Source organism: Hyposmocoma kahamanoa, unplaced genomic scaffold (assembly GCF_003589595.1).
Source record: "Hyposmocoma kahamanoa isolate Upper Pololo Valley unplaced genomic scaffold, ASM358959v1 93, whole genome shotgun sequence".
Taxonomy (NCBI): Eukaryota; Metazoa; Arthropoda; class Insecta; order Lepidoptera; family Cosmopterigidae; genus Hyposmocoma; species Hyposmocoma kahamanoa.
In genome coordinates this window covers 23,060,375-23,087,230 of record NW_020654810.1, presented here as the reverse complement: position 1 = coordinate 23,087,230, position 26,856 = coordinate 23,060,375, and the positions used below count along the sequence as shown (strand labels likewise).

Below are 26,856 nucleotides of genomic sequence, written 5' to 3'. Positions count from 1 at the left end.
TTTGTACTTTTCAATGCTCGTAAATTTAAAAAAAACCACACGTCATCAAATGTTCATAGGCTATTCCTGTGACTAGGTATTATGTTAAAAGAGAACAGATTAAAATGCTGGTACGTAAGTAGCACGCTCAGCAAAGTGAGGTTATACGACGTACCGCTCTCCGAGTTGCATGTCGAATTTTGATTAAGCCATTTAGACTTACCCTTCACATAGCCTCGTCGAGCGATTATCAAGAAATTCGAGACTTGTTTTGGCTGTCGTATAAAAAAATTTACCCTTACAAAATTACGAATGATTGTCATTTTTGACAAATAACTAGGACAGAGACAAGAAACTTCACATTAAAGTACAGTACGGGTGCCCATGTAAATAGGTTGTATGGAAAAACTTATATTTTTATTAGAAAAACTATTGCAATAAAGAAACTATTAAAGGACCACAGAATTACACAATGAAATCTGTACTAATAACCGGTGCCAACAGAGGTCTGGGGCTCGGGATGGTGAAATATCTCACGAAAAAGAATGAAGGATACCAAATATTCGCTACTTGCCGGAATCGGAATACTTCGGAGGTATGTGTCAGTTTTATAACTTACCTATAGGTGCCATTATACTGATGTTTTATCACTAAACTGAACAATTCACACTTTTACACAATTATTAATTAATATAATTAATAAAGACACCAAAATGCACAATATCTCACGTTAAAATAACAGCGTGAAGACGGAAAAACTCTATTTGTAGTTAACGCGAGTGTGGGACAAAGATGGCATTCGACTATGGCTGACAGTCAGCTGACGTCATCGACCTTGAAAACGTTATACGCCTCCATGACGTATACTTTTTTGATGACTTCATAGAATGTGTACAATTTTCATTTTAATGAAATTAACTATTATAATGACGATTTTTTTTGTTACAATTCACCTTAATTCACACGTGTTATTACATTTGAGTCAAGCGCACTAATCTTCTTGATGCGGAAGTAAATCCCCAGGACAGGGAATAATAGGTCACGGCCGTTGCGCGTTTTTTTTTACGTAAACAATTTCTAATAAAACAATGTTATGAATTTCAGGAACTGAAACAATTAGAACAAGAGAATGCAAACCTTCACATTTTACATTTAGGTAATTAAAAGATTATATTCATTGCTCTAAAACTTTATTGTGGTTTTTATCAGCATAGCACCTAAACATTTTTTTTAAACTTAACAGATGTAACAAACACGTCGAGTTTTGACGAAATATCGTCTCAGATCAAAAAAGTGGTGGGCGGTAACGGACTGAACCTGTTGGTGAACAACGCTGGGGTGACCACCAAGTTCACCAAACTGGCGCTGGTGAAAAGGGAACAATTGTTGGACAATCTTACAGTCAACACCGTCGCGCCAATCATGCTCACAAAGGTAGTTATTAATTTAAAATTGTAATAAAACTTGATAAGAACGTGATAATGATCGATCAATAGCAATCAACTGTAATAGCTAGTTTTGTAATGTGTATATACCCTTCTTCAATTTAGATACATACGTACCACTCGAAGAAATTTTAGATAAAACATTGTAAAGTAGGCTACGCAGTCACTTTGACCATTACACCTTTATTGTACCTACGTCCTGTGAAAATACATTACACAATATACAATTGTGATTAGGCAGAGTACACATGCATATTGTACACTTCAAGGCAGGCAGAAACTACAGCCTTCCACTTGCTCTAATCGTGACACACATCTTCCGTCTCCTACTTGTCTCTGCCAAGCCGGTCTAATTTGGCGGATTGGAGGTGGTGGTCCGCTCTATCCTACAATGGTTAGAGTGAGGGTTCTTATAATATAGGGATATTCTGTTAAGTAGATTGGACGAATAATGATCGCATAGTTGATATTTACCTAAGTGTCATGTAATACACATAGAATGGATAAAACCTCCATAGGAAATATTAAAAATGAAAAGTAAAAAATCCAAACAGTGTAGGTATAAATTTTTTTTAAATTACAAAAGTTTTCTTCTAAATAAACACAACCGTTGTAATGAAAAGTAAAAAATCCAAACAGTGTAGGTATAAATTTTTTTTAAATTACAAAAGTTTTCTTCTAAATAAACACAACCGTTGTAATGAAAGGTAAAAAATCCAAACAGTGTAGGTATAAATTTTATTTATAATTACAAAAGTTTTCTTCTAAATAAACACAACCGTTGTAAAGTAATTGCAGGTTAAACATAAAAAATACATATAGTTCTTTCTTTTCTTTTGCCTTGTTGACCTATTGCGGATATAAAATGTCTATTAAAATTAATATTAAGTTAGTGTATGATTTTTTCCATTTATTTACCTACCATATACTCGTAATACGCAACAATGTTTCAAGTCGTATTTTATTTAAACCACTAGGGTTCATCATAATTAAGATTATAATTGACATTTGGATTTCTCTAATAAGTTTTCGCGATCTAAAATCAAACATTTTTTTGGATTCAAAATCGCCTATATTAGTTATTCAATTTAGATCCAAAAAAAGTTTCATTTCCTTTATGGATATCTGCTGTAATTACTTCGAAGATTTTAGATATTTTTTACTGGATGTTAACATTTAATAATTAGTTTGCATGCGTATCTTAGGACTCACATCTGAACTGCCCATGTATTTACATAACTGTATTTACATTACTTTTATAAATAAATAAATTTCAGCGGGAGGTATTAACCACTCTATGTGTATTACTTCTTTGTAAAATATACTCTGCAAACTTCAATCTCTGGGTCATTAAATCAGTGCTGGGAACACGTTGCGTTTTCCAGCAAATACTGAGTTTGTGACCCTTTCGTTACCGCGGCTGGCACCACGCAAGGTATCTCAATATTTAGTCATCTTTTTATTATTTGTGTGAATAGTTCATGTTTTAATTTTATCTAATTTTTGTATATACATTTTTATTTTGTGTTTGTTTGTGTTTTTGTTTCGTAATTATACATATATTTGTTTTACGTTGAATGTTTTGTTTTAGTTCTGTTTTGTTCCGATTTCTCTTTCTTTTGTCTTTTGTCTTTTGTGGTGTCATTGTGGTAAACAAATAAATGTATTTTCTTCTTTTCTTTTCTTCATTACCATACATTATTATTTATTATTTTTCACTTTACAAAACTGTACTATGTAAATTATGTCGGCAGGCTTTGCTAGCACATTTGAAGCAGGCGTCTGAAGCGAATAGCGACAAACCAATGGGCACGGAACGAGCTGCCATCATCAACATGTCTTCCATCCTTGGGTCTATTGCGCAGAATGACCAGGGCGGGTTCTATCCTTACCGCTGTTCCAAGGTACTTTTTTAACAAACAAAACCCATTAAACTTCGGTCTATACTGTTGCTTCGATGTCTGGCAAATCCATCCCTCAGTTAATTTACAGGCGATTTTTTCTCATTTTCACTTTGACATTGAATACTAACTTACACGAATAAACACTTCTGAAGCAAATGTCGGAGGTAGTTACTGGTTGCAGTAAGCCGCGATCGTAGATTATAATTTTGCACTGTCAACTTTTGAGTCGAGTAGCTTTCATTACTGCTTATTGGATCGCGTATATTTGTTTATTCAAACAAATCATACGGTTTCGAACGGACAACTGCAGTCAGCCGTGAATGTAAAGATCCCGAAACCATAGCATAATAACACAAGTAGTATAGTAACATCATCCAAAGTAGCAGTATTGTTTGTATTTGTGCACGCCCGACGCGCCGCGTATACGGAAGCACACATCCGATAATAATGAAAGGCGCGTGAGACGACCAGCGCTGCGCAACTCGAAAGGCGGCGACTAACCGGATCATTTCGGCGTACTAACCGGTATCATTGCTCTTTTTAACCGACTTCAAAAAAGGAGAAGGTTCTCAATTCGATTGTATGTTCTTTTTTTTTGTATGTATGTATGTATGTTACGCGATAACTCCGGTATTTGTGAACCGATTTTCATGATTCTTCTTTTGTTGGAAAGGGGGTACTTCCACAGTGGTCCCATTTCATTTTGAAGAAAATCATCCAGCTCGAAGGGTGGCTGTTCACGCATGAAGATTCATTTTTATAAATAGCGCCTAACTTTAATTTAGGAGCAATTTCTTTAATGGTTGATTTTGGTATTTCTCCAATTCAAGGCGTTTTTCTCTCAATATACTTTGAGTAGTGAGAACCGATTTTTATTATCTCCAGTGTCAAGTCCTGTATAGTGGCGAACTAGGGGATATTTCAACAAAACTTAGCAAATAAACGTAATTCCACGTACTTTTGAGGTCGGTTTTTTTAGTACTCTTTACTGAGATTATCGAACTCTGCGCTCGGTCATGGGGGTCTACCCTCGATCTCCGTCCGACATGCTTCCGAAACAATTAATTCCAAATAAGCAATACTTGACCAAATGAAAAGACGCGTGATGCGAATGAAGCTTGATACGTGTCTTTTAATTTTGTCGAATATTACTTACTTGACAGTAATTGTTTCGGACGGATGTCGGACGAGAGTAGACCCCCTGCTCCGCATTCGGAGTCCAAATGTCGGATGACGAAGTCGTGCTTCAGAAGGGTCCTATAAATTTGTACGTTCTACATACTTATCAATAAATAACATAGTTTTATCCCTGTCACACTCCATTGTTTTTAAAAAGATATGTATACAATACTCGTGTTACGTTACGCCGAAATGATGCGGTCAGTCGCCGCCTGAGTGCATCGCAAGATTATGCGAATGTGTGCGTTCGTACACGACACGCAGCGGGTGCGGGCGCACACATACAAGCCACGCTGATACGTTTGTATGGAGTTACCATGCTTGTCTTATTTATTACACTATACCGAAACGTTGGAAAAAATAGTTTAATTACCAGTTTCAAAGCTTTCATTCTTCGTTTTCAGGCAGCTCTAAACGCAGCTACAAAGTCAATGAGTATAGATCTCAAGAAGGACAAAATCCTGGTGGTGTCAATGCACCCGGGGTGGGTTCGCACGGACATGGGAGGCAGCAATGCTCCTCTTGATGTGGACAGCAGTATCCAGGGTATATTCGAAACAATCTCTAAGCTGAGAGAGGAAGATAGTGGAAAATTCTTGCAATATGATGGTTCAGAATTGCCTTGGTAATATAACGTAAAGCTCAATAGAGCTCAACGTGCTCAAAGAAAAGTGTGTTTGATACGCATTTATAAACATTTGAGAATTGTACGGTTTTTGTTTTAAATAAATACACAAAACAACACCCGTTGCCTACTATTAATTTATTACGAAATAGTTATCAAATGCTACAAATATATAGGTATACTTACCGCTTTAGAGAGACATACGCACCTATCGATAACACCCTTTTCACAGTTTTGGTTCGTAGTCCTGAATCTGGTTTCAATCTCCTAGCGTTAGTATCTGTGGAGAAGAAGCGGTCATATCTTAGTACACACACTCACACTCCGTACAGGCTTTATATATGCCATGTGTATGAATCCTGCGGTCTGTAGCAATGGGATATGACTAACGTGACTTATATTTTTTTCCCTCAGAGCGGGACGCCTGTAAATTTATTATTGTTTTAAAAATGAAACACAAATTTATGAAATCAAAATTAATTTATTTGAGACAGATACAGTCCATAATCTTATAATAGTTACATAATTATGTATGGAGTCCCATTAGGATCTACCAATATTAAAAACATTAAAAAAAATATGACAGTGTTACGAGACAAAAAAATAAAAAGAACTGAAATTGTATAATGAATCAAAAATTTAAAAAATAAGTAATCTTATGTAGTCTGGTGCTCTATATCTGGTAGGCTGGCTTTACATATTTTTCGCTTTTGCGCCATTTTAAAAATATATTGTTATGTGTGTTCTGTTTTGTGAAAGCGGGACACATTTAAGAATTTTGGGACGGCGGGACACGAAGCCTAAAAGCGGGACGTATGGTGACGTTAGATATGACATAAATTAAAATTTAAAAACCCCTATACAAAACAGTGTACTCCAATTATTATTTCATAAAAAAGGAATCCTGTTCGCTAAGTTTTATTGAAATCGGTTCACGGAAAGTGTGTGAAGTCCAATCAACCGGTTCCGTCCCCTAATTTGCCATCCTTTTTCAAATTGGAATGGGACCATACTGAGGTGAAAGGTGAAAGGAGGATTTTCATGACCATGGTCGAGTTTTTGAAATTTGACTAGCCAGAAAAAGTCGCTATTTACTCGGCTCTAGTCGCAAAAAACTAGATTTAGTCGGTCCGCCGTTCAAAAGTTATAACGGTATTTTACTGTCCACCCTGGAATAAACTTATTCCAGCGGCACCATTTCTCAATCTCGACTATTTTTGGTTGCAATCAGATCTAAGTTAGAAGCTGAGGTTCTCGAGATTCAAAAATGGTGCCGCCGAAATAAGCTTATTTCAGCGTGGACAGTAAAACGCCTTAATAACTTCAAAACGGCGTAACGACTAAATCTAGTTTTTTACGACTAGAACCCACTAAATCACGACACAAAAAGTGTAATCACATCAAAGCTAGGTGTTGTGGTTCTCGAAAAAAGAAAAAAAATTGTAAGATAACTACTCTTCGAGACCAATTCAGTAAGCCCAAAAACCTATAAGTTCTGCGCTGTACGTAGTTGAAGAGAAGTAGTCTGCAGGCTGTCCTTGCTCCAGCATCAGGTTAATGTTACCATATTATTGTGGTGTCATCGGATTAGATAGTAAGTATACCCAATTTCAAGTCCTAATGCAAAGTGGAAGCATAATAAAGATTCATTTTACGGCCTTTATCCATTGACTTACAAATAAATGGACGACGGGTCTAATACACAAACCACGAAAAAAATGTCCCAAGTCAACCTATTTAAACGTAGTGACATGTAAAGGAATATGAAAAAGCTAAAACGTTGAATTTAAATTGTAATGTCATCGCAGTACTGTCTAATTTTGCTTGCTTCGCTGTCAGTCGAACAAACGAAGACTAAAGCGTGAATGACGCTCTGTATATGATTTTAACGCCCTATAAGTTCGGACACTTTTTAGCGCGGACCCGACGTCCATATAATTGTAAGTCAATGCCTATATCCCTACAATAACTGAAAACAATAGTTAAGTAGCAATGTTTAGAGCTCCTTATGAAAGAGATCGTCCAGGTAAGTACTGCCACCTTGCCTATTTCTACCGCCAAGCAGTAATGCTCACATTACTGCGTTCCGGTTTTAAAAAGTAAGGATGTTGGTGAAATTACAGGCACATGAGACTTACCAACCTATGTTTCACGGTGACGGGCGCAGTGGCAGTGCCCGTCAGATCTTTGTATTTTAAAGCTCTGAGTGGCATTGCGACTGTTATCGATAGGCATGTCGTTTAACCACCAGGTGGACGTCTTGTTCGTCCCGTCGCTTGGTATAAAAAAAAGAAATTTAATTTGAAGGTTAGACCATGAGCTTTTCGTTGAAGGTAGCGTGAGGAAATCGGCACACATCTGCCAAAAGCAATTTAGTGATGTGTGTGAAATTCCCAAATCTAAATACAATGAAATTGAATTACAGTCGAAGCTCTCTTTTTGTAAGAGAAGACCTGTATGCCCCCCGTGATATTATTGTATGTTTAATAAAAGAGGCTGTTTACCTACAGCATTGATTTGTATAGAATACATTCCCGAAAAGCGACGTCCAATTCTATGTTTAATCCCATTTCACAAGACCACGAAAAATTGAATTTGGTTCCACTGTTAAGATATAAAAGATTCGCAGAATGCACATCGTTAGTTATCACGACGCGAATTCCTCACGACACATGCGAAAGAACATCTTTATAAAGATGTTATCAAAATTATGGTTTCACTAAATACAGCAATCAAACGACATTATCAGTTTCAAGTGGGCTCAGACGCGTTTAATAGCAGTGGCGTTGCGTCGATTTTTGCCGCCCAGAGTGAACCGTAAATTTGCTGACCCCTTCTATTTTCACATCGTTCGGGGAGTCTCGTCTCGATTGTGTTTTTATGTTCGCTTGCCCTCGCCATCTTTGCGTTGTTCAGGATATAGTTTTCTCAAATAGTGGAATTTATTTTCAAATTTTAAGTAAAAAAAAAAAATTTTAACTAGTTAGGCTGTTATTACTATGCCGCCCGGGGCCATGACTTCCTCTGCACCCCCCACGCTACGCCACCTGTTTAAATAATAATGTGCCAAATAACGCAGTGCCAGCCTTTACCTATGGTGCAGGATGTGCCGCGCACTCAGGTGCAGGAGCTTGCGTCACTCGCGGTGCAAGCGAAGTAAAAAGGTTATGCTTCCCAAGATCACTTATTATTGCACCATTTGCACTCGAATTTCCAACCACTGGGAAAAATTTAACTGTAAGTATTCCGTTTTGTTCGCGCTCCTGCTAGAGGGCGCCAGTGTATTGATTACTAAATCGGCTAGCGTTGGCGCAGAAATAACCCTACCTATTACGTAACGGAGTTACCTGCGGGTCTCTACCGTCAGACCAGTAGCAAGTTTGTTTTTCAACTCTGTAGGTACTGCCGAAAATCGAACGTAGGAACGTAGGAGGAACAACCACTTGGCCACCGAAGTCGGCAGAATTATACTCTAGCCAAATTCGATATGGAATGTTTAATAACAACAACGTTGCTAGTCAACCAATGATGACAGGTGTAAAAAACATTTTTTGTTAATGCTCATAATTTAGGGTAGCTCTGCTACGGACTGATTTTCATCATCATCATCATCATCAACCCATTTATGCGTCCCACTGCTGGGCACGGGTCTCCTTTCGTTGCGTGGCGGCCTATGGTCCGCCACGCTAGCCCAATGCGGGTTGGGGACTTCACACGTTTTCCGAGGGTTGTGAACCTTCTTCGACGTGCAGGTTTCATCACGATGTTTTCCTTCACCGAAACTGATTGCCTAACTGGAATTTACATAGGTAAGCTAGGTCAGTGAAACACTTGACCGTACATTAACATCGGTATGCATTGCATTACGTTCCGAATGTACTGTAAGTAGGAACATGATCTGCCTTCTGCGTTTTTATACAATACACATACTATTGTTGATTTCTCTTTGCAGTTTAATGAGACAAGCTGCTTTTATGTTTCACCATTCATTCATTTTATCGTCTGTAAATAATGAACGAATGAATTTAATCGCAGTACAGCTCTGATTATGAATACAAAGATCGAATCAATCAATAATTTTGCACCTTGTGCAAAAATATTTTATCATTTTTTTAATTATGTTTATATAAAGCAGATTTCCTATTTTTAACAAGCCTATTGATAAGCTAACATGCTGCATGTCGTGAAACCAGGTCAATGATACGGCTAATTTAAAAATACAGCTATTAAATTATATTTTTTCTTAAAAAAAAATTTTAAGTCGCTCTCTTGCAATATTGTCCAAACGCATGTTACCTACACGTTATACCTTTCCAGGGTCGTATTGTTTTATTTGTTGACATGTATTCTAAATCGAATTTATTAATTTACATTTACCCTAAATCTGTTATATTCGTAAAAAAATGAAGAAGGTACTACATATTCTTAAATTTACATTTCTAGCGCCAATTTGTGTGAATGTAGAGCTGTACACTTGTTTGTTGCGACCTGCTCCGCTAAATTGTCTTAATTAACGGCTACAAAGAATGAAGGACAATAACGGGCAAATTTTGCTCTGTGCTACTTCGCACTTACTGACGAATGTTTGCCATTTTGGTATACCGTAATGCTCTTGAAAAAAAGGGCAATTATTGGTCCCAAGTACAGGACCTACTCTACCGTGTCAAACCAAAACTGTTCCAGTACAGTAACAAGCATCTTTCGACTGCTAACAAGGCAAAAGGAATTCACGCGTTTTTCAATAAATAGCTTATTATGTGCACAGTAATAAATCTATCATTATAGTTATTGACTTTAAAAATTCCAAAAACCTGAAAAATCCTTTTTACAGCCTTTTCTCAAAATGCTGTTATTGATATTACAGTGTATTGGTTTGACGCAGTAGCGTAACTCCCTAAAAGTTGAAGAAAACTTTGAAGTAACGTGCTAAAGAATAGCATTATTAATATTAATACAAGTGTATTGTAGCAGATAGTGTCTGGGTAACACGCCATCTATACTTATAGTCATGGATGGCATAGAGTTTGCTAAGGGCCGAGTGTAGTGCGTAGTTTCAAGTACAATAATGAATATGCAAGCACTACTGAATTAAAGAGAACACCACGCGCCTGCTTTGTAACGCCTTGACTATGCATTTTAAAGTATTGTAACATCAATTCTACAGAGAGAGAGAGAGAGAGAGAGAGAGAGAGAGAGAGAGAGAGAGAGAGAAATATATTGAGTATGGACTAAAAATAAACGAAACATACCAACATAATTTCAAAATAATTATACAGAGTGTCGGAAATGAAACTATTTTTCCGGATTTAAATCGCGTATATTTGTTTTTTCAAACAAACCGACGTTTCGGGCCCTTTACAGGTCACATGGTCACGGTTGACAGTCAACGATTTAAATCCGATATATACAGAGTGTCTTTTAAAGTTTGTTTTAAATAAAAAAATAAGCGTGCAATTGACCTCCATCTCGCCTGATGGAACATGACGATGAGGTCGACGATGTAACATGCGCAGCTAATTAATGCCTATTCATTCACTCTCGCCTTAAAAAGGCCCAAGTTATAGCGTTTGTGGAATAGTTTGTAGACAGGGAATTCCACTGCTTGGCCGTTCGCCAGATATCTAAATGTAGAAGCGAAACGCTTCGTGTGAAGCCTTGGAATTTCACAACTTAGGGATGGAACCATAGCTTATGTCTATAGTCCTCCGTAGTTGGAAAGGGGAAGACAGAATTAAATCATGCAATTTCATCGCACACTCTCCGCGATACATCTGTAGAATACCGATAAGCAGGCGAGTTGCTTTCTTTATCTGGCAATTGAACCGAACAAATTATAAAAAAGCAGCCTGTATTTTTATGATGCCCATCGAAAGTCATCGTCTCATCGTCGTCAGAAATAGAGATAGTCATTTAATTTGTTTGAAAACTATTCTGCCAAATCATTACAGTGACAACTGCGCTTCGATTGGCCAGCCCGAATTCGAAATTGATGGGTGTCGTCAATTATTTCACTTCAAATCGACCAGTTTAAGCTTTGTTTAATGGATGAAAATTAAAAAATTACATATTTAGTGACCGATGAAATGTGATTCCGTTTGTTCTGTAATTAGAAGTTTTGCTGTTTTTCCCAAGCCACCGAATAGAACAGCCCCCATTGCCACAGATATTATCTTTATTATAATAAATACAGAATATTTTTGGAATATACGGAGACGTACACACAAGTCAGTAGTTGGCGCTGAACTATTTCAGTTTTCTAATTTGTGGTTTCGGCGTAAACGAGAGTTGATATTTAAAAGTGATATAAGGCCCATTTGCCTGATGAGTTGCCAGGGATGGATGGCCCTTATTTCGTCTCTATTTCTGGTTATATACTCGATGGTCATCGTCAAGTAACATAGTATCTTAAATTATGTAATAATATTATTTTTTATAAAGAACACCATAAATTATTTATCTATACTTAATATTTAGAGTGCTTTTCCTTCGCGTCGCATAGCCGTGGAACAACCCGTATTTTTTTATAACATCAAGCTTTAAATCGCATAGATCTGAGGGGCATGGAACGCAGTAATGCTTACATTACTGCTTGGCGGCAGAAATATGTAGGTAAGGTGGTAGTACTTCCCTTGACGAACTCTTTCACAAGGAGGTTTCCTGCCACTAAAAAAATATCATTAGGGTTACATTGCAGAGGAAAGCGCACACTGTTGCTGCGCTACCCGCTAGTATATGTAGCAGTAGAGCTCCTTATCAAAGAGTTCGCCCAAGGAAGTACTGCCACCTTACCTATTTCTGCCGCCAAGCAGTCATGTCAGCATTACTGTGTTCCGGTTTTGAAGGTAAGCGCCCAGTTACACGACGCGAAATTTTTCGCGCGTTTATTCGCGGCGATCGCCCAGTTACCACGCTTGCGTGTACATACGTTAATGGCGAATCGGAATTCTATTTACTAGGCAACAATATTTGAATTCCTCTGAATAATACAACCGGGTGAGCGCGTTGAAATTCGTGTCAAATAAATGCGGCCTAAGGGTGCTAGTGAAATTACATGTACATGCAACTATTCAACTTATGTCTCATTAGGGTGTCGACGGGCACAATGTATCTCAAATCTTTGCGATTTAAAGCTCTGAGTGGCACTGCAACTGTTATGGACAGGCGTGTAGCTTACTGCCAGGGGCACAACTTGTTCATCCCGTCACTTGATATTATAAAAAAAAGTATATTTGACGAACTCTGTGGCCCAACGGTTTGCTCTGTGAGCGCTCGACGAGAAGCTTCCGGGTTCGATTCCTGTTGGGATCAATTTGGTAAATGGTTTTTTTCTGAATTAGTTTTAGTCGAGTGTTCTGGGTTGTGCGCCAAAGTCAACTCCGTTGGTCTGGTACGTACTCATAGCTTAGGCAAACTGCCTCTGTGGCCGCACGCTTACCATGCTTGATCTGCCACGCAGAGTATAAGAATAAATAGAATATAAGTATGGCCTACATTTTTTTCTCTCGTAATTTTGGTGTAATTTGTGGTTGTCTATGTGTGTGTCCATAGCACTCGCGATGTAATAGGGTTTCCTTAGTGCGGGACTAGGAGTGTTTGCGTTATAAAAAAATCCCTAGTTTGAGACCTGCATTTGAGTGGTCGTCCAGCACATTATTATCATTATAGAAGTCCAATGTATACTGGACGGAACGGACTTAAGAAGTCCAATGTATACTGGACGGAACGGACTTAAAGCTCACTTTAATGTTTCTTTTTTAAATTAGACACAGTGCAGAAGCATGGTGGTGACCACAGCAATCTAAATAAATAGGATTTGTTTACATTTCTGTAGTGGTGACTGATTAGGTACCTACTTGCTAGTTATGGGCATAATTTAAAGGTATTATAGATTTATATAGGAGGTGATCGTGAGACTTTTTGGATTTACTCAAGTAGATATCTGAAACGTCTATTCGTCATAATCATCAACCCATTTGTCCCCAACCAATGCGGGTTGGGGACTTCACGCGTTATCCGAGTCACGTGTTGGTTTTCTTCACAATGTTTACTTTCACCGAGAAGCTCATGGTAAATTTCACCAATAAAATGAGGAAGTTAGAGATGCGAGTCCAGATTCGAGCCCACGGCCTTTAAAGGCGATAGATCCACCATTAGGCTTCCAACGGCTTGACAACAGTCAACCTCTATAATTATCAGATATTTAATTTTGTATATTTCTGCTCTACCAGTAATTTCAATCATAAGAAGTAGATGTAACGTAAATAAATATATTATTCTAATTATTATTAATAATTCGTATTTAAAGATAGTAAAGTTTATCGTCTCTTAATTAGGCGTAAATATACACATGAAATAGCACCTATACATGTATTGCTAACAAAGCAGTCATCATAACAACAACGGATCTGTGATCTCCACTGCTGCCAGATCCGGTTTCCACCCACTCGCAAAACAATGCCCTCTGTGAGTACAAGCATGGGCTACGTACTGTATTAGGGAGTCATCACACTTATCGGCGCGAACTGGCCTTGGGCCAATCAGAAAATGTTTTATGTCCATACAATAACAGCGAAAAAGGTTTTGGCAAATAGCGTTTCGCCTGTTGTGGACGTCACACAGTGGGGCAGATCTACAATATAGGGGAGACTGGATTTTTTTTCACCATACCTCTTTAAAAAATGCCAATATTAAATCTTGTCATGGCACATTTTGCCATAAATGTAATAGTTTAGTAGGAAAAAATAAAATGTGTATTTTTTTGTATGGGACCATCCTTTAGTGCCCCATTTTACAAAGTCTGAGAGTCGTATTCTAGAACTCTACTCAATGCTCAAGTCGGGATTGCAATGGAAACACAAACACCGGAAATACGACCCTAATGGCAGGTACTTGAGTATGATTTCGAGTGCTTTAAACCATACTCAAATCCTGACTTGAGCACTGAGCGGAGTTCTAGAATACGACCCTTAGTCGATCCAGTCTTGGAATCACTGCAGACGTATTATTAGACCTATCTTCTATAGTTTTGTACACTAAACGCGCGCCCAAATCTGTCTATTCACAACTTAGACTTGTCTGAAAATATCGAAAAATTGCTAATTATTGGTTGAATTACATTAATTAAAAATAAATTAATAAAATTGTCGAAAAAAAAACGACGTGTCGTTTTGGACATAAAACTTTTTCTTACCGGCTCAAGCAGCGTCGATAAGTGTTGTGACTCCTTTGCAAATACAAGATTTTGTAAATGTTCGTACGTCGATTTTGTACAAAACTACTATCTTATAGAAGATTGCTACAACCTAGTTAGTTTAGTAAATAAGGTCGGCATTTAATAAAGGTATACTACTTATATGTACCTATAGAAACCTATTTAAAAATAATTTAAAGGGTCTTTAGCGAAAATTACACTCAATATTTATCTAACGGCTAACGTACGTACGACCATATAAATGTTATACTATAAACGCCGTTACTTTCAAGTTGGTAAGTTGCCCACCCGCTGTACGTAGACCTTCATCAAATCTTAACGAATGGTAAATGCAGACTATTAAACTCACGCATTACAATCGTAACATGGTAAAGGTGTGGCTTATACTGTTCTTGGAACAGCAGTGTTTGCAGGAAACCGATACTTACCACAGAAATCTGTAGAGATTGGTCGATGCCACACCAATTACACAATGCAAAGCTTAGTGAATAAAGTGAAAGAGAACTCACCACTTCTTGTAGAAGACCTATTTAATCTGTTACAGTCTTCAGGAAACGAGCAAAGCGGGGTGAGATCCATATCAAAGGTGAAATTTAGTACGGTTCTCGATGATCGTATTGCTAAATTTTTTATGACTGCCGAAATTTTGAAAATCTCTTTCTACTACTTCATAAAAAAAGTTAAGAATTTTTGAACAAACAAACGTAAAAAGTCCAAAGCTGATAAACCCAAAGAGTACAAAATCACTACGTAACCACGTTTTAGTCCATGTCCATGAAAAAAATGATTATAAATACTCTATGCTGTTCGCAATGGGTGTCTATAACTTTACATGTTGAAGATTGCAATTTTTTGCATCGAAACTTTTTTCGTAGCAGATTTTTTAGTTCTTGTATTTAGTATCTGTGGTAGCAATGATTTGTAACTCCTGTAATAATAAACAGCCTCCTTAACCTTGATGTAGTTAGTCAAACAATTTCAGACAAACTATTGTTCTGGAATCTTAGCTTGAACTACCTTTGTTAGGATGGTGAAGAAATAAAATTACAATGTTGGTATCAAAAATCGGATTTATATTTCCGTTTAGCTGTATACGTTAATGTCAGTAACAATATGCCAGCCAGGTTACAGATTGGCCGCACAGCCGGTATTAAGCATGTAACATGTACTTTTTAACAATGATACATTTTTTTCGGTCCTACTAACCTAAATCTTATACAAACTACCTACACAGATATACAGGTAAAGCTAAATTATCTACAAATAAATTATATACAGTTAACAATACAGTAGGTTATATACAAGTAATTTTCACAGACTATCTGTAACCTGAGAAGCTTTGATTTTTCCTACATTCGGGACAGTACCATTTGCCTTTAGGCGGTACCATGATACCAACGCATTCGAAGTGGAACCATTCTATGGGACAACCTTCAGCGTCGCACGCTATCATCTCCGACACTTCGTCGTACGGGCAGCGGCAGTAGCAGTAAACACTTTCGCCCTCTCTAGCTTGCCGCACAGCTGGCCTTTGGAAAGGATAAGGCAGACTAGAAGTACCTGAATTTAAGTAGCTAGGAGGTGGAATTGGTACAGAAGCGTGCACGTTACTAGGCTGGTAAATCTCCAAACCTTGGTCACTCGAATCTGTGTCGCTGGACTCCATAGATTCTGAATTCATTAGAATTTTCGGTGGTTCAGGATCTGGGATTGGTGCAGTCAGTCTCATAGTCATAGGTTCAGAATAATTATACAATCTGTGTGATGGTAGAATAGTTGAAGGTACTTCTTTCTTTGCTTTGTGTGACACTGGAGATGGTAAGTCTTCCTTCCTCCATTCCAATTTTGGAGGTTGTTGTGGTTTTAATGCTGCAACTGGAGTTGACGGCGTTTCTTCGTCACTAGAATAGCCGTAAAATTTGTTAGGAACTCGTCTTCTTTTTGAAGCACGTTTCTTTTCAATTGGTGCTGCTACAATAGGAGCTGGGATAGCACTGGCGGCGCTGGTGACTGGAATTTCATTAATAGGTGGGGCTGGTATATGGACAGTGTTAGATTGCAAAGATATGGTAATTTTATTAGGAGCTAAAGGTGGTTGTGGTGGTACTTCTACTTCAGATTTAGCAATAACATCTTTAGGAATGTTAATTTTGATAGGTCCACGTTTTTTGGAACTTTTGGATTTCTTTTTCTTCTTACTTTTCTTTTTACTACTTGAAGATTTCTCTTTAGATTCCATTTCCTCATTTGCTTGTTTTTCTTCCTTGATAGGTGTTACTGGACGACTTGCCTCTCCAGAAACTGAACCAGCATCAGATGGAGCCATTGACATCATCAATTGATTGCGTTTTTCTGTGAATAATTTCATAGCAATTTTATGAGGTGCCTCATCATAAAATTCTTCGTCTGTTTCACTTTCGTCGGTTTCTAAATCAGTTTCGGCAATTGGAGGCTCAGTTTTCTCTGGTATCAAAATTGGAGTTTCAGAAATTCCCATAACGTCTACATTAGACCCATTACTAAGTCTTCTGCTGGACATTCTTTTTCTTTGTTGTTTGCTTTTCTTTTTCTCATTGCCTGATTCATCAGAAGAATCGGAATCGGAAGAGCTAGACGACGAGGAACCACTGCTAGAAGAACAACTACAATTTGAACCACAAGAGCAGCTTGAATCACTATCGCTACTGCTGCTGCTTGACGACGAGAGGCCACCATGTCTTTTCTTAGGAGATTTCTTATTTTTCTTTTTATCTAAATTGTATGGGTCATCGCCGCCATTCAAATCAGTAGGTATCAAGCAATAATCATGATCAGATTCACAAACATGTTTCCTTATGGGAACTAGTGGTGGTGTTTTTTCCTTTGGTTTTTCTACTTTCTCTTGGTATTTTTTGAAATTGTCCCATATCTCTAGTACTTGCTTCTCGTCTGGTTTTTCTTCTTCTACAGTTTCTGTTTTCGGCACAACTTTTACTGCTGATTCTTCAGTTTCTAATTTCTTGTTGTCATCAAGTGGAGTTTCTATAATTGCTGGTTTTTCTTCCACCACAGGTTTTACATCTTCAACTTCTTTCTTAGGTGGTGATTGAGTAACAGATTTAGGCAGAGCCACTCCACAGTCTGACTCGTCACTGCTATCACTTTCTGATAAGTTTAATTCTGGTAGATTGACATCTAACATTAAGGTATCCTTGTCTTTTACTTTTTTCTTTTTCGATTTTTTAGATGTTTGCACGATATTAGCTTCAGCCTTCACTTCAGAAGTATTAGCTTCCTCTGTAGGTTTGTCATCAACTAAATCGATAATAGGGATTGCTTCCTTGGGTGTTTCTTCAATTGTCTCATTTGTAGGTTTTGGTTTGTCTTCACATAAATCTTCAATCAATAGTTTCTTCCTGTGTTCATCAATGTGCTTCATAAGCAATTTTTTGGAAACAAACTTTTCAGAACATCCTTCCTCCGTACATATGTGTGGAAGGTCACCAGAATGGAACCTTTTATGAACCTTCAAACAAACTGCTTTTGTGAAATGTAAACTACATTCCTCACAAATGAAAATAGCAGGAGGTGAACAAAAGTGATATACATGGGGCCATTTTTTCTGCAGACATTTTTTACACTGCACACTTTGCGTCCCGTGTTTCCAGAACAGATGATTTGTAATATCTGGTTTATTTCTATATGATAAGCCACATCGATAACATAGGTGACGAAGTTTATGCTTCCAAACATGATTGGATAAGCGCACTTGATTGTGGCAGAACTCCAAGCAAACGTCACAAGTGTGATGCATCTTTCTAAGATGTACCATTAACCTAAATGATGAAGGTATATTGTCTACATTACACAGACAGCATCTAAACTTAATGTCACAATCAGAATCATATGTTCCAGGACATAAATGACATAATAACTCACTATAGCTATAAAAGTTAGATTTACACATTACACATAGTATCATAGCTTTTTGATGCATTTTGCGATTATGTAAATAGAGATCTTTGTGTATTGGAGTCTTAAAATAGCATTGAAAACACTCAAATATGTGGTCATATGGCAAATCTCCACATTTGTCTTCACTATCATAAGAATCCAAATTGATGTAGATGTTTCTAAGTTCTTCTGCTCCAGTGCTTACTTTAGCAATTATAGTTTCTGGCAATAATTCTTCAGCAGTAATACTATCCACAGTTGCTGAAAAACGGTGCTCTGCAACCATATGCAAAGACAGCTGTTCACAGTTTACAGCTATCTTGCGAGCATGATTGCAGTAGATGCAGTTGTACAATGTAGATGCCAAAAATACTTTTAATAACTCTTTTAGGGGATATTTATCTAGAGGTTTATCTAAAGACAATTCAGTAACTGGCAACTCATCACTTGGAGGTGGATCATCAAGACTGGTCTCAATATTAGTATCCTGCTCCATTGGTTCAGTCAGAGGTTCATCTACAGATGTTACATCTTCATGCACAGTTTGTACTTTTTCTTCTGTTATTGAGGGTACTAGTACTATTGATGTTTCTTCTTTACTTTCCTCTAAGGGCTGTTGAAGTATCCCAGCAACTGTTGGTGACTCTAGCATTGCTTCTTCTGTTGCCTTGTTCTGTTCATCTATTGCTACTTTATTTTCATCAACTGTTAATTTGTCACTGACATCACTGTCTGAAGAGTAGTCACTGGACGAATCCTTGTCCAGAAGTTCTTTTGGAACTCTAACTGTCAATTTTGGAACTCTGTTCAAAGAATTTTCATCATCAATTTTATTATCATAAATAGTGGATTTAATTGTATTTTCCGGTTTGTTGTCTGAGGTTATAGCTAAATTTTCTAAATTGTTATTCAAAAGTGTTTTAAGAGTAGTTTCTTGATTGTTTTCATATATTGTAGTCTTAATGAAAGGATTGTCAGCTTTATCACAAATTGTCATTTTGATAGTAGGTGTCTTTGGTAATGCAGAAGATATTAGTGGTTTTTCCTTTTCATACCGCTTTGGCGGACGCCGGACGCGTGTAGGCGGTTTATGTGCCTTATGCTGTCCAATAGTAGAATTCTGTCCAATAGTAGGATCCACAGTAGAATTTATTATGACAGGTGACTTTGCATTATTTAAACTCAGTTTTAACTTGATGCCACACTCTCTTTCTTTTTCTATAGGGGGAAAAGCAGGTACTTCAGGTTTCTCTGAAGCAGCATGGATTATTGTTGGCAGATCATCAGGGATTGGCGACTCATTGCCATCTGAATGTTCCATGCTCTCATCACCATTTGGCATGCCATCTCTACTTGTTTCTGGTTCAGGACTGTAGGCATACTTTTGGATGGTGCTTGCATTTGATTTAGAATATGAATTACTTAATTCCATAATGGTATCTTGAGGGTTTGTTGTATCTTTACTAATTGTTGATGATTCTGAAGAAATACTTGTGTCACTGATGGTAGGCTCACAGTCGCCAGCCATTGGAACTGGAACTTTATTTGCATTAGACATTATATCATGTCCCACTTCACTGAACTCTTTCTTATCACTAATTAGTTTTAGAGGTTCTTTAATGGCAGCAGGTCCATTTGCTGACAGTTCGTTACTACTGCCACCCTTCCCTTGCTTTGCACTATTCGGTTTCACTGCATTTTTACTAACAAGCACAGGCACAGGTCTAGGTTTGATTTTGTTACAGTCATGATTGAAGAAATCATCTTGTTCACTACATATTTCCTCACACGCACAGCACATCAAATACAATGTCCCATTGAAAACATTTAAAATTTCTTCCTTGGTCTCGTAGGTAAATTCTTTCACATTATGTTTGTTAGACAGATGAGAGGACAATTTTTCTGCTTTTGAAAACATTCCTAAACAGAACAGACATATGTGTCTGTTATGGATTTCTCTCATGTGAAGAAACAGATTCCAATTCTCATAGTAAGTTCCACATGCTGAACACAAGTAGACTTTTCTTGTCACTCTAGATGGTCCTCCAGTATGTGTTTCAGCACTGGGTGCTGCCTCTGGGCTTAAAGTGGGCTCTTTAGATTGTGCACGACACACTAATTGGTGCTCTTTCAACATAGCCAGTGTTTTAAATGACATTGAACAACATTTCCTGCATTTAAACTTCACCATAGGTTGCAAGCCCAAGTTTTGGGCATATTCCTTAAGCTGAGGTTGACGTTGTTTTTCAACCTTACCCTTTTTGAACTGTAACAATTGGCTTTTGGGCACGAGCCGTGGGACAGGTTTGTCTCGTTCACTTTCCAATAAGCTACTGTCTTGCTGTAGTGCAACATTGTGAAATCTATGGTCTATTCTTTTAGGAATTAGTTTAGGCGTTCTAGGTATTGAAGGTGTACTTGAATCACTGGATTTGATCACACAAGGTTTCTTTTGCTTGCTTTGACCATAATATTGAGGGGAATTGTCAACAAATGGTCTTTTGCCAAGGTGTATTCTCAATGGGTTAATGCGTTTCCTCGCCTTGTCGTCATGCGGAGTTTCTGGAGCCGGTCTGTACTGCTCGTAGGGCTCGGCAGTGGGACTGGACGACTCCCCAACGAAATCATGTCCATTGGTGGTTAATTTTGCTGGTCGATCACTATACAGGTTCGCCAATGACGCTTGGGCAGTTTTCTCGTCTTTTGTGTTGGTGAAATTACCATCGTCCATAGTTTTCTGGAAAAATTGAACCACGTGCTTATATGACCGCTGAGAAACAAAAGACATTCAACCAAGAGGAAATCGAAATGATTTGAATAATGGTTGTCGAAATGGTAACCAATGTTTTTGTCGACATACCTCTGAAATCGTACGTCCAGTACGAGTGTAACAATATAGATTCGTTTCCATGCATCCGTTTGGGCAGAGCGCTTCTTACATCAGGCTCAGTATGAGGCAGCCGCGGGCTGGTCATTCCCGTAAAATGGCGTCACTTCGCTGAGCGAGGAATGGTTATATCAAAATCCTTGCAGCAGTTTGCTACCACTTATGTCTTTGAACACACACATTTTTCAGCTTTTATATTACATAAATTATCACGAACACTTGAAATTATTCTCTTTGTAATGTTTATTTCCAAACAAATTATCGAATATCGTAGCGCGTTGCGAGAAGCTATTCATTAACCATAGACGTAAATTATTTACTTTTAAATTTTGCTTTTTTCTGAGGCGCAGATTAAAACACGTGGTATTGGTTCTTATGTCATAGACATTGTAATGACGTAGAATCTCGTAATTCCATGTTAATTTAATGTCTTATAAGTAAACAGTATTTTATTAAAATAATGAACTAAATAAGTATTCAACAAAAAAAATATAAGCCATAAGACCGATAATAGTTGTAGTCCGATATGGTTTGCTATGCTATTTTGTCTATGGATGATTCGTTTTAGTCCCTCTTCTCCTGTAGTCTTTTTGGCTATGGTTTGTGAAGTTGTCAAAATATTTGTCGAAGGAAGGGTTTCGCTTTACTTTTTGTTAAATTATTTTACCGAAGTTTCTTTCTTTTATGTTTATTATGTAGACAATGCTGAAACAAGATGATGTCTGATCAGTTCAGGAAAGTAGAACCTTATTCTCCAAAGTCTTCACCGCGGGGTGCGAGGTCACCAGTGGTCTCTCGCCAGGATTCGTCTGGCACTCTGAAGACCACGATCTCGCTGGGCAAAAACCCGTCAATAGTCCATAGTGGACCATTTTATTTGATGAAAGAGCCTCCAGGTAAGTCTAAACTTACATTTTGTTACAATTTGGCATTTTGTTGTTGTGAACTAGTAACAATACGTTTTTGGTGCAATACAAGGCTTAGTAACAGATTTAATAGAAATTTTATTTTTCAGGAGAAAGCGAACTGACTGGGGCTACAAATTTAATGGCACACTATGGACTAGAGCACTCATATAGTAAATTTAATGGGAAAAAGTTAAAGGAATCCTTGTCCTCTTTTCTACCGAATCTTCCCGGTATTTTGGATGGTCCTGGACAAGAGGACAATAGTACACTGGGTTCCGTGATAGCCAAGAGACCTATTGGTGGCAAGGAATTGCTGCCATTGACCAGTGCCCAGCTAGCAGGGTTCCGACTTCACCCAGGGCCCTTGCCAGAACAGTACCGCTACGTGAGTGCCACTCCACCAAAGAGGCATAAGAACAAACATAAGAAACACAAGCATAAAGATGGGGCTCCACCTGGACAGGATACACCCTTACAAGGTAAGTTACTATACAATATTTAACTCATCATGGGCTCTAAACTCAGTGTCCTTAACGGCTCTACATCCATTCTGCCGTGCAATAACTAAGACACGGCATAGTGTCAAGTCATATATGCGTTTTAAATAGTATGAGATAGCTCAAAATTCTCTATTCAAAAACAGTTATAGGTGAGTTAATGTGTCCAACGTATCCGAATTTACCCTAATTGTGCATAAAATATCATTAAACAGTTTCAGTATTCTAAAACTGGGTTGTGGTTTTTTATGATATCTCAAAAATTTATTTTATCATGTAACCGTGTTTTAGTAAGCAGATGGCAGCTTTCTCCTTTCGACATTCATCCAAAACAATTACTGTCATACGAGGTGTGATCAATAAATACGGTGAATAATGTTATATTAAAAAAAGTATTACGCTTACATAGAATCTGATTTAATCCCCTTCAAAGTACTGTCCTTGGCTTGCAATGCACTTATTCCAACGTTGACTCCATGACTGGATGCATTTCTGGAAGGCATCTTTTGGAAGGGCTTTCAGCTGCTCGGTCGTGGCCCTCTCAATGTCAGCAATGGTATCAAAACGTTTTCCTTTAAGCACAGTTTTAATTTTTGGGAAGAGCCAGAAGTCGCACGGTGCTAAATCCGGTGAGTATGGCGGATGTGGACAGACAGGAACATTTTTTTCTGCCAAAAACTCACGAATGAGAAGCGAGGTGTGACACGGCGCATTGTCATGGTGAAGAAGGAAGCCATTGGCCCATTCACTCTAGCGGCTCTGGCAGCTGACTGACAAGTTCGAACGTGTTACAACTTGTCGCTGCCTGTCTCAGTTGATCACGCTTCTGGACAAATTACAACATATGGCTGTAGCATCAGCAATTGCCGGTATAAAAATTTATTCACCGTATTTATTGATCACACCTCGTATATGTAATACTCAATCAAGGTTATAGGGCGCATGATGCGAATGAAACTTTATATGTCACATTGTCTTTTGATTTCGTCAAGTGTTATTAGGTTGCAGTTTATAATATATTAAAAACAAATTATAACAAAATATTTAAAGAAATCTGTCCTGATTTCAAATTTGCCCTCTTTCATTCAGTCCTGCCAACATATTTTTAACTAACAATCCAAAAGGAGATTTTCAATTCAACAGTGTAATTATTTTGTTTTCAAAGTCAAATTATTTATTTATCGTTCCTGAAAGCAAATAAAGAGTGTTTATTTTATTCTGTATTTTTAGACTCCTCAAACCCAGACACATACGAGAAGAAGCACAAGAAACAAAAGCGTCACGATGACGACAAGGAACGCAAGAAGAGAAAAAAAGAGAAGAAAAGAAAAAAGCAGAAACACAGTCCAGAACATGGCGGTCTCACACCCAGCCAGCACCCAATACCTTAATTTATTTAGTATAGAGAATCAGACCTCCAGGGGACGGGAGTAGAGCAATTAAACATTGTACTTACACTTGAAAGCAAAAATACAGTGCCACTACTGATTTTTATGTTTGAGGCTATTTCCAATTACTAATTCTACCAACATATAATACCATTTAGGCCCTTTACCATTTTAGTGTAATTTTTTAGTAGCAGTAGAGCTCCTCATGAAAGCTATAGTCCAGGGAAGTACTGTCACTTTACCTATTTCTGCATTCCGATTTTGAAGGGTTCTAGTGAAATTACAGGCACATGGCACTTGTCAACTTATACTTGCCCCTCATATCTTTGCAATTTAAACCTCTGAGTCACTTGTTATAAAAAAGAAAACTTTAATTGTGAGGAGAAAAAATAGTTTGAGTCAAGCGGCAAAGAATACACAATTTAGGCAACTTCCACTGGCATAGGGTATGTTTTAATACAGTGAATAATCTGATATATTACTACAGTTCTTTCTCTCTTGGTCATAACTCGAGAGTTGTAATTAGTGATGTTTACAATATATCAGTTATTAGTTGCAGTGATAAAACAACCTTATAATTATAAGACACAAAGGGTTCATTAACACAAGAATGTTAAACATTAAAGCGTGAAACACACTATCAGTGTGCGGGTCGGGCGCGTCCTGCCCGACCTGCACGCACCCGCGCGTGGCGTATTGTCGTCCATATAAATTACACCAGTCGTGCTCCCGACCCGACATGCGCCCGACTCGCGCCCTCTTTTAGTGTTTCACGATTTCCAAATAGTACGAAAGCTATTAAGGCTCAATTTAGATAGCCACGGGATGGCATGAAAGCTAAATTTCGTAACGAAATAGTACGAGACGGTAGCCAGTAGGACGGTAGCGCGAGAATTCTCCGGAAGACGCCCAACTTGTTTTTTAGCTCTTATCTATTTTGCATGTTACACAATTGACGTAAAGTACATTATACATAAGCTGCGACACGCCTGTCCATAACAGTGGCAGTGCCACTCAGAGCTTTAAAGTCCAAAGATCTGAGGGGCAATGCAACTGCGCCTGTCACCATATATATATATATATATATATATATATATATATATATATATAAGCACTATGGCAAGAAAAGCACTGACATTTTTGTGTGCGCTTGTTTTAAGTATCATCCATGAAAGGGTTAAATTCTCCTCCCACATTACAAACTTCTCTTATTTTAAGAGTCATTAGAACCCTTTACACAGTAACCCTATTGCGCTTGATCAGGAGCGTACAGGATTGCGCGCGCTAAAGCCTGCACGCGCAATCGTGCGCGATTACCTGTTTGAAATTTTTTTAAGCTAATGTTCTTTCGCGCGCGTTTGCTCGTGTTCGTTTTTCGTTACAACGGAAAGAGCGCCCATGTAAAGGCTAATAGCGCAAGATAGACCGCGTGAAACTGGCGCGAGTTGGAGAGCGTGACTGATGAACGCAGTCGCGCGGTCTTTCCCTTTTCCTTCCAACGTCTATACACGCGCACGAGTGCTGTACCACGTGCGATAGAATGTCTGTGTAAAACGCGCTATTGCCACGGCTGCTCCAGAAACCAAGTAAGGAACAAATTTTTTGGAATACTACTCCCATAGTAAGTACTCACCCAATGGTGGAGACAGCCGCTTCAAAATTCTACAATTTATCAGAGATTTCGGAACTTTAAAACCAAGTTAGGCACACTTCGTGACTAGCCAAAAATATTTTAAGCCACTTTAAACAATTCAAAACGTAGCAAGTATTTGACACTTCCTGGGTTCTAAAGTAGTAAAAGTGGCTTCCTTTAAGGTATTTGAATTGGCAATTAGTGGAACATTACTGACACTGAAAATATTAGTGGTTTTATTAATTTAATAAGTCAAATGAAGTCAAGTTTCATTCCAAATCTTCTAATGCAATTACCTAAACAAATACCTAGCAAATGCTTATATTGTGTTTTGATTACGGCTGCTACAGTAACTTTACTAAATATTTGAAGTTAGTAGGGATATAAAATACGTAATATAAGTCGTCCTTACTTTCTCAAACTCGTATCTTAATGCACAAAGTTACTGAAATGCAAAAAATGGATTGTATATAAAACTATTGCAGGCTGATTACACATCATATTCCCTTCATTTTCACACCCTGACTTTTACCTATTCTTAAAGTAATGCACCCAAATTAACATCCTTGATAAGAAATTTAAAATAAAGTTTTGCTATCTCCTGAATAATCAATCTTTTTATGTTTGAGAAAGTAAGGCATCGAGTGTTGTGATCATGTACGTGACATTATTATATTTGTTGATTGGTACCTTACCTAATATTATTATTTTAAGTTAATAATTTAAGGGCGACCTTGATTTGCGTTTTTGGGCTCAGCTGCAAAATTTTGTCTAAAGCACTTACTAGGTTTTTTGTTATGGGGCAGCCAACCATCTTTTACAAGTGAGTAGAAACTGAATATTTGTATCGGAACTTAAAAATCAATGGTGGTTTTTTGCTCTCAAGTGAAATAGTGGTCGGCATGACTAAATGTTCAAGTGCACTGCAATAAGGGAGTGTTTTTTCGATACAATAACTTGATTTGTTAGGTAACTCTACGATGTTGATTATGAATTATTTTTAAGTTTAAATTTCTTTGCTTTTATTATTGTTTGATTAAATTTATTCAGGCAATCTCGGTTCTCTCAGTACTAACGTCACGTAAACATTGCCTTTCTTGGTACAGACCTAAGACGAATGCTACAACTCTCATTACAAGTATACGGCTACATCGCACTTATAAACAACAAACAAACAAATTTTTTTCAATATGCTAAACTCTACGCATATATCTATTCAAAATTGAACAGGAAATAACTTTTACAAATTCAATTTCAGCTGCATGTG

At 37.7% G+C, this 26,856-nt stretch overlaps 4 protein-coding genes across 10 annotated transcripts in view; 2 read left to right on the top strand and 2 right to left on the bottom strand.

The window, feature by feature from the left end:
* LOC113237242 (thioredoxin reductase 1, mitochondrial) overlaps positions 1-14,927 on the bottom strand; it is a 49,046-nt gene extending 34,119 nt beyond the window's left edge. For 3 of the 7 annotated variants that reach the window (XM_026473608.1, XM_026473613.1, XM_026473614.1), the window contains exons 1-2: positions 14,853-14,927; positions 5,341-5,412 (exon numbers count right to left, since the gene is read on the bottom strand). In XM_026473608.1, coding sequence (XP_026329393.1) covers positions 5,341-5,412; positions 14,853-14,922 — 142 coding nt within the window. In that variant the 5' untranslated portion in view covers positions 14,923-14,927. Of the gene's footprint in view, positions 1-202; positions 452-598; positions 777-5,340; positions 5,413-7,636; positions 7,680-14,852 lie in introns of those variants that run through there. The other 4 variants (XM_026473609.1, XM_026473612.1, XM_026473615.1 and 1 more) reach the window with 4 other exon arrangements.
* Positions 334-5,267, top strand: LOC113237243 (C-factor). The gene is made up of 5 exons (XM_026473617.1): positions 334-574; positions 1,084-1,135; positions 1,223-1,413; positions 3,179-3,328; positions 4,912-5,267. The coding sequence occupies exons 1-5, from the start codon at positions 452-454 to the stop codon at positions 5,134-5,136; spliced, it is 741 nt and encodes a 246-aa protein (XP_026329402.1). The 5' UTR covers positions 334-451; the 3' UTR covers positions 5,137-5,267.
* Positions 7,914-25,023, top strand: LOC113237244 (mediator of RNA polymerase II transcription subunit 19). Its single transcript, XM_026473618.1, has 4 exons — positions 7,914-8,296; positions 21,863-22,059; positions 22,179-22,550; positions 23,799-25,023. Exons 2-4 carry the CDS (start codon positions 21,879-21,881, stop codon positions 23,957-23,959), a joined length of 714 nt encoding a protein of 237 aa, XP_026329403.1. The 5' UTR covers positions 7,914-8,296; positions 21,863-21,878; the 3' UTR covers positions 23,960-25,023.
* LOC113237241 lies at positions 15,409-21,344 on the bottom strand. The gene is made up of 2 exons (XM_026473607.1): positions 21,137-21,344; positions 15,409-21,013 (listed from the first exon to the last, which is right to left on the bottom strand). Exons 1-2 carry the CDS (start codon positions 21,185-21,187, stop codon positions 15,662-15,664), a joined length of 5,403 nt encoding a protein of 1,800 aa, XP_026329392.1. The 5' UTR covers positions 21,188-21,344; the 3' UTR covers positions 15,409-15,661.
* Positions 25,024-26,856: the final 1,833 nt, after the last annotated feature.

Bases quoted from the DNA above. Each gene is read 5' to 3' on its own strand.
- LOC113237243 (XM_026473617.1), top strand. From the start codon at position 452: ATGAAATCTGTACTAATAACCGGTGCCAACAGAGGTCTGGGGCTCGGG. The intron at 575-1,083 runs GTATGTGTCAGT...TATGAATTTCAG, and splicing joins GGAATCGGAATACTTCGGAG to GAACTGAAACAATTAGAACA. The intron at 1,414-3,178 runs GTAGTTATTAAT...TTATGTCGGCAG, and splicing joins CGCCAATCATGCTCACAAAG to GCTTTGCTAGCACATTTGAA.
- LOC113237241 (XM_026473607.1), bottom strand. From the start codon at position 21,187: ATGGAAACGAATCTATATTGTTACACTCGTACTGGACGTACGATTTCA. The intron at 21,014-21,136 runs GTATGTCGACAA...CAATTTTTCCAG, and splicing joins CTGGACGTACGATTTCAGAG to AAAACTATGGACGATGGTAA.
- LOC113237244 (XM_026473618.1), top strand. From the start codon at position 21,879: ATGATGTCTGATCAGTTCAGGAAAGTAGAACCTTATTCTCCAAAGTCT. The intron at 22,060-22,178 runs GTAAGTCTAAAC...TTTATTTTTCAG, and splicing joins TTTGATGAAAGAGCCTCCAG to GAGAAAGCGAACTGACTGGG. The intron at 22,551-23,798 runs GTAAGTTACTAT...CTGTATTTTTAG, and splicing joins ACAGGATACACCCTTACAAG to ACTCCTCAAACCCAGACACA.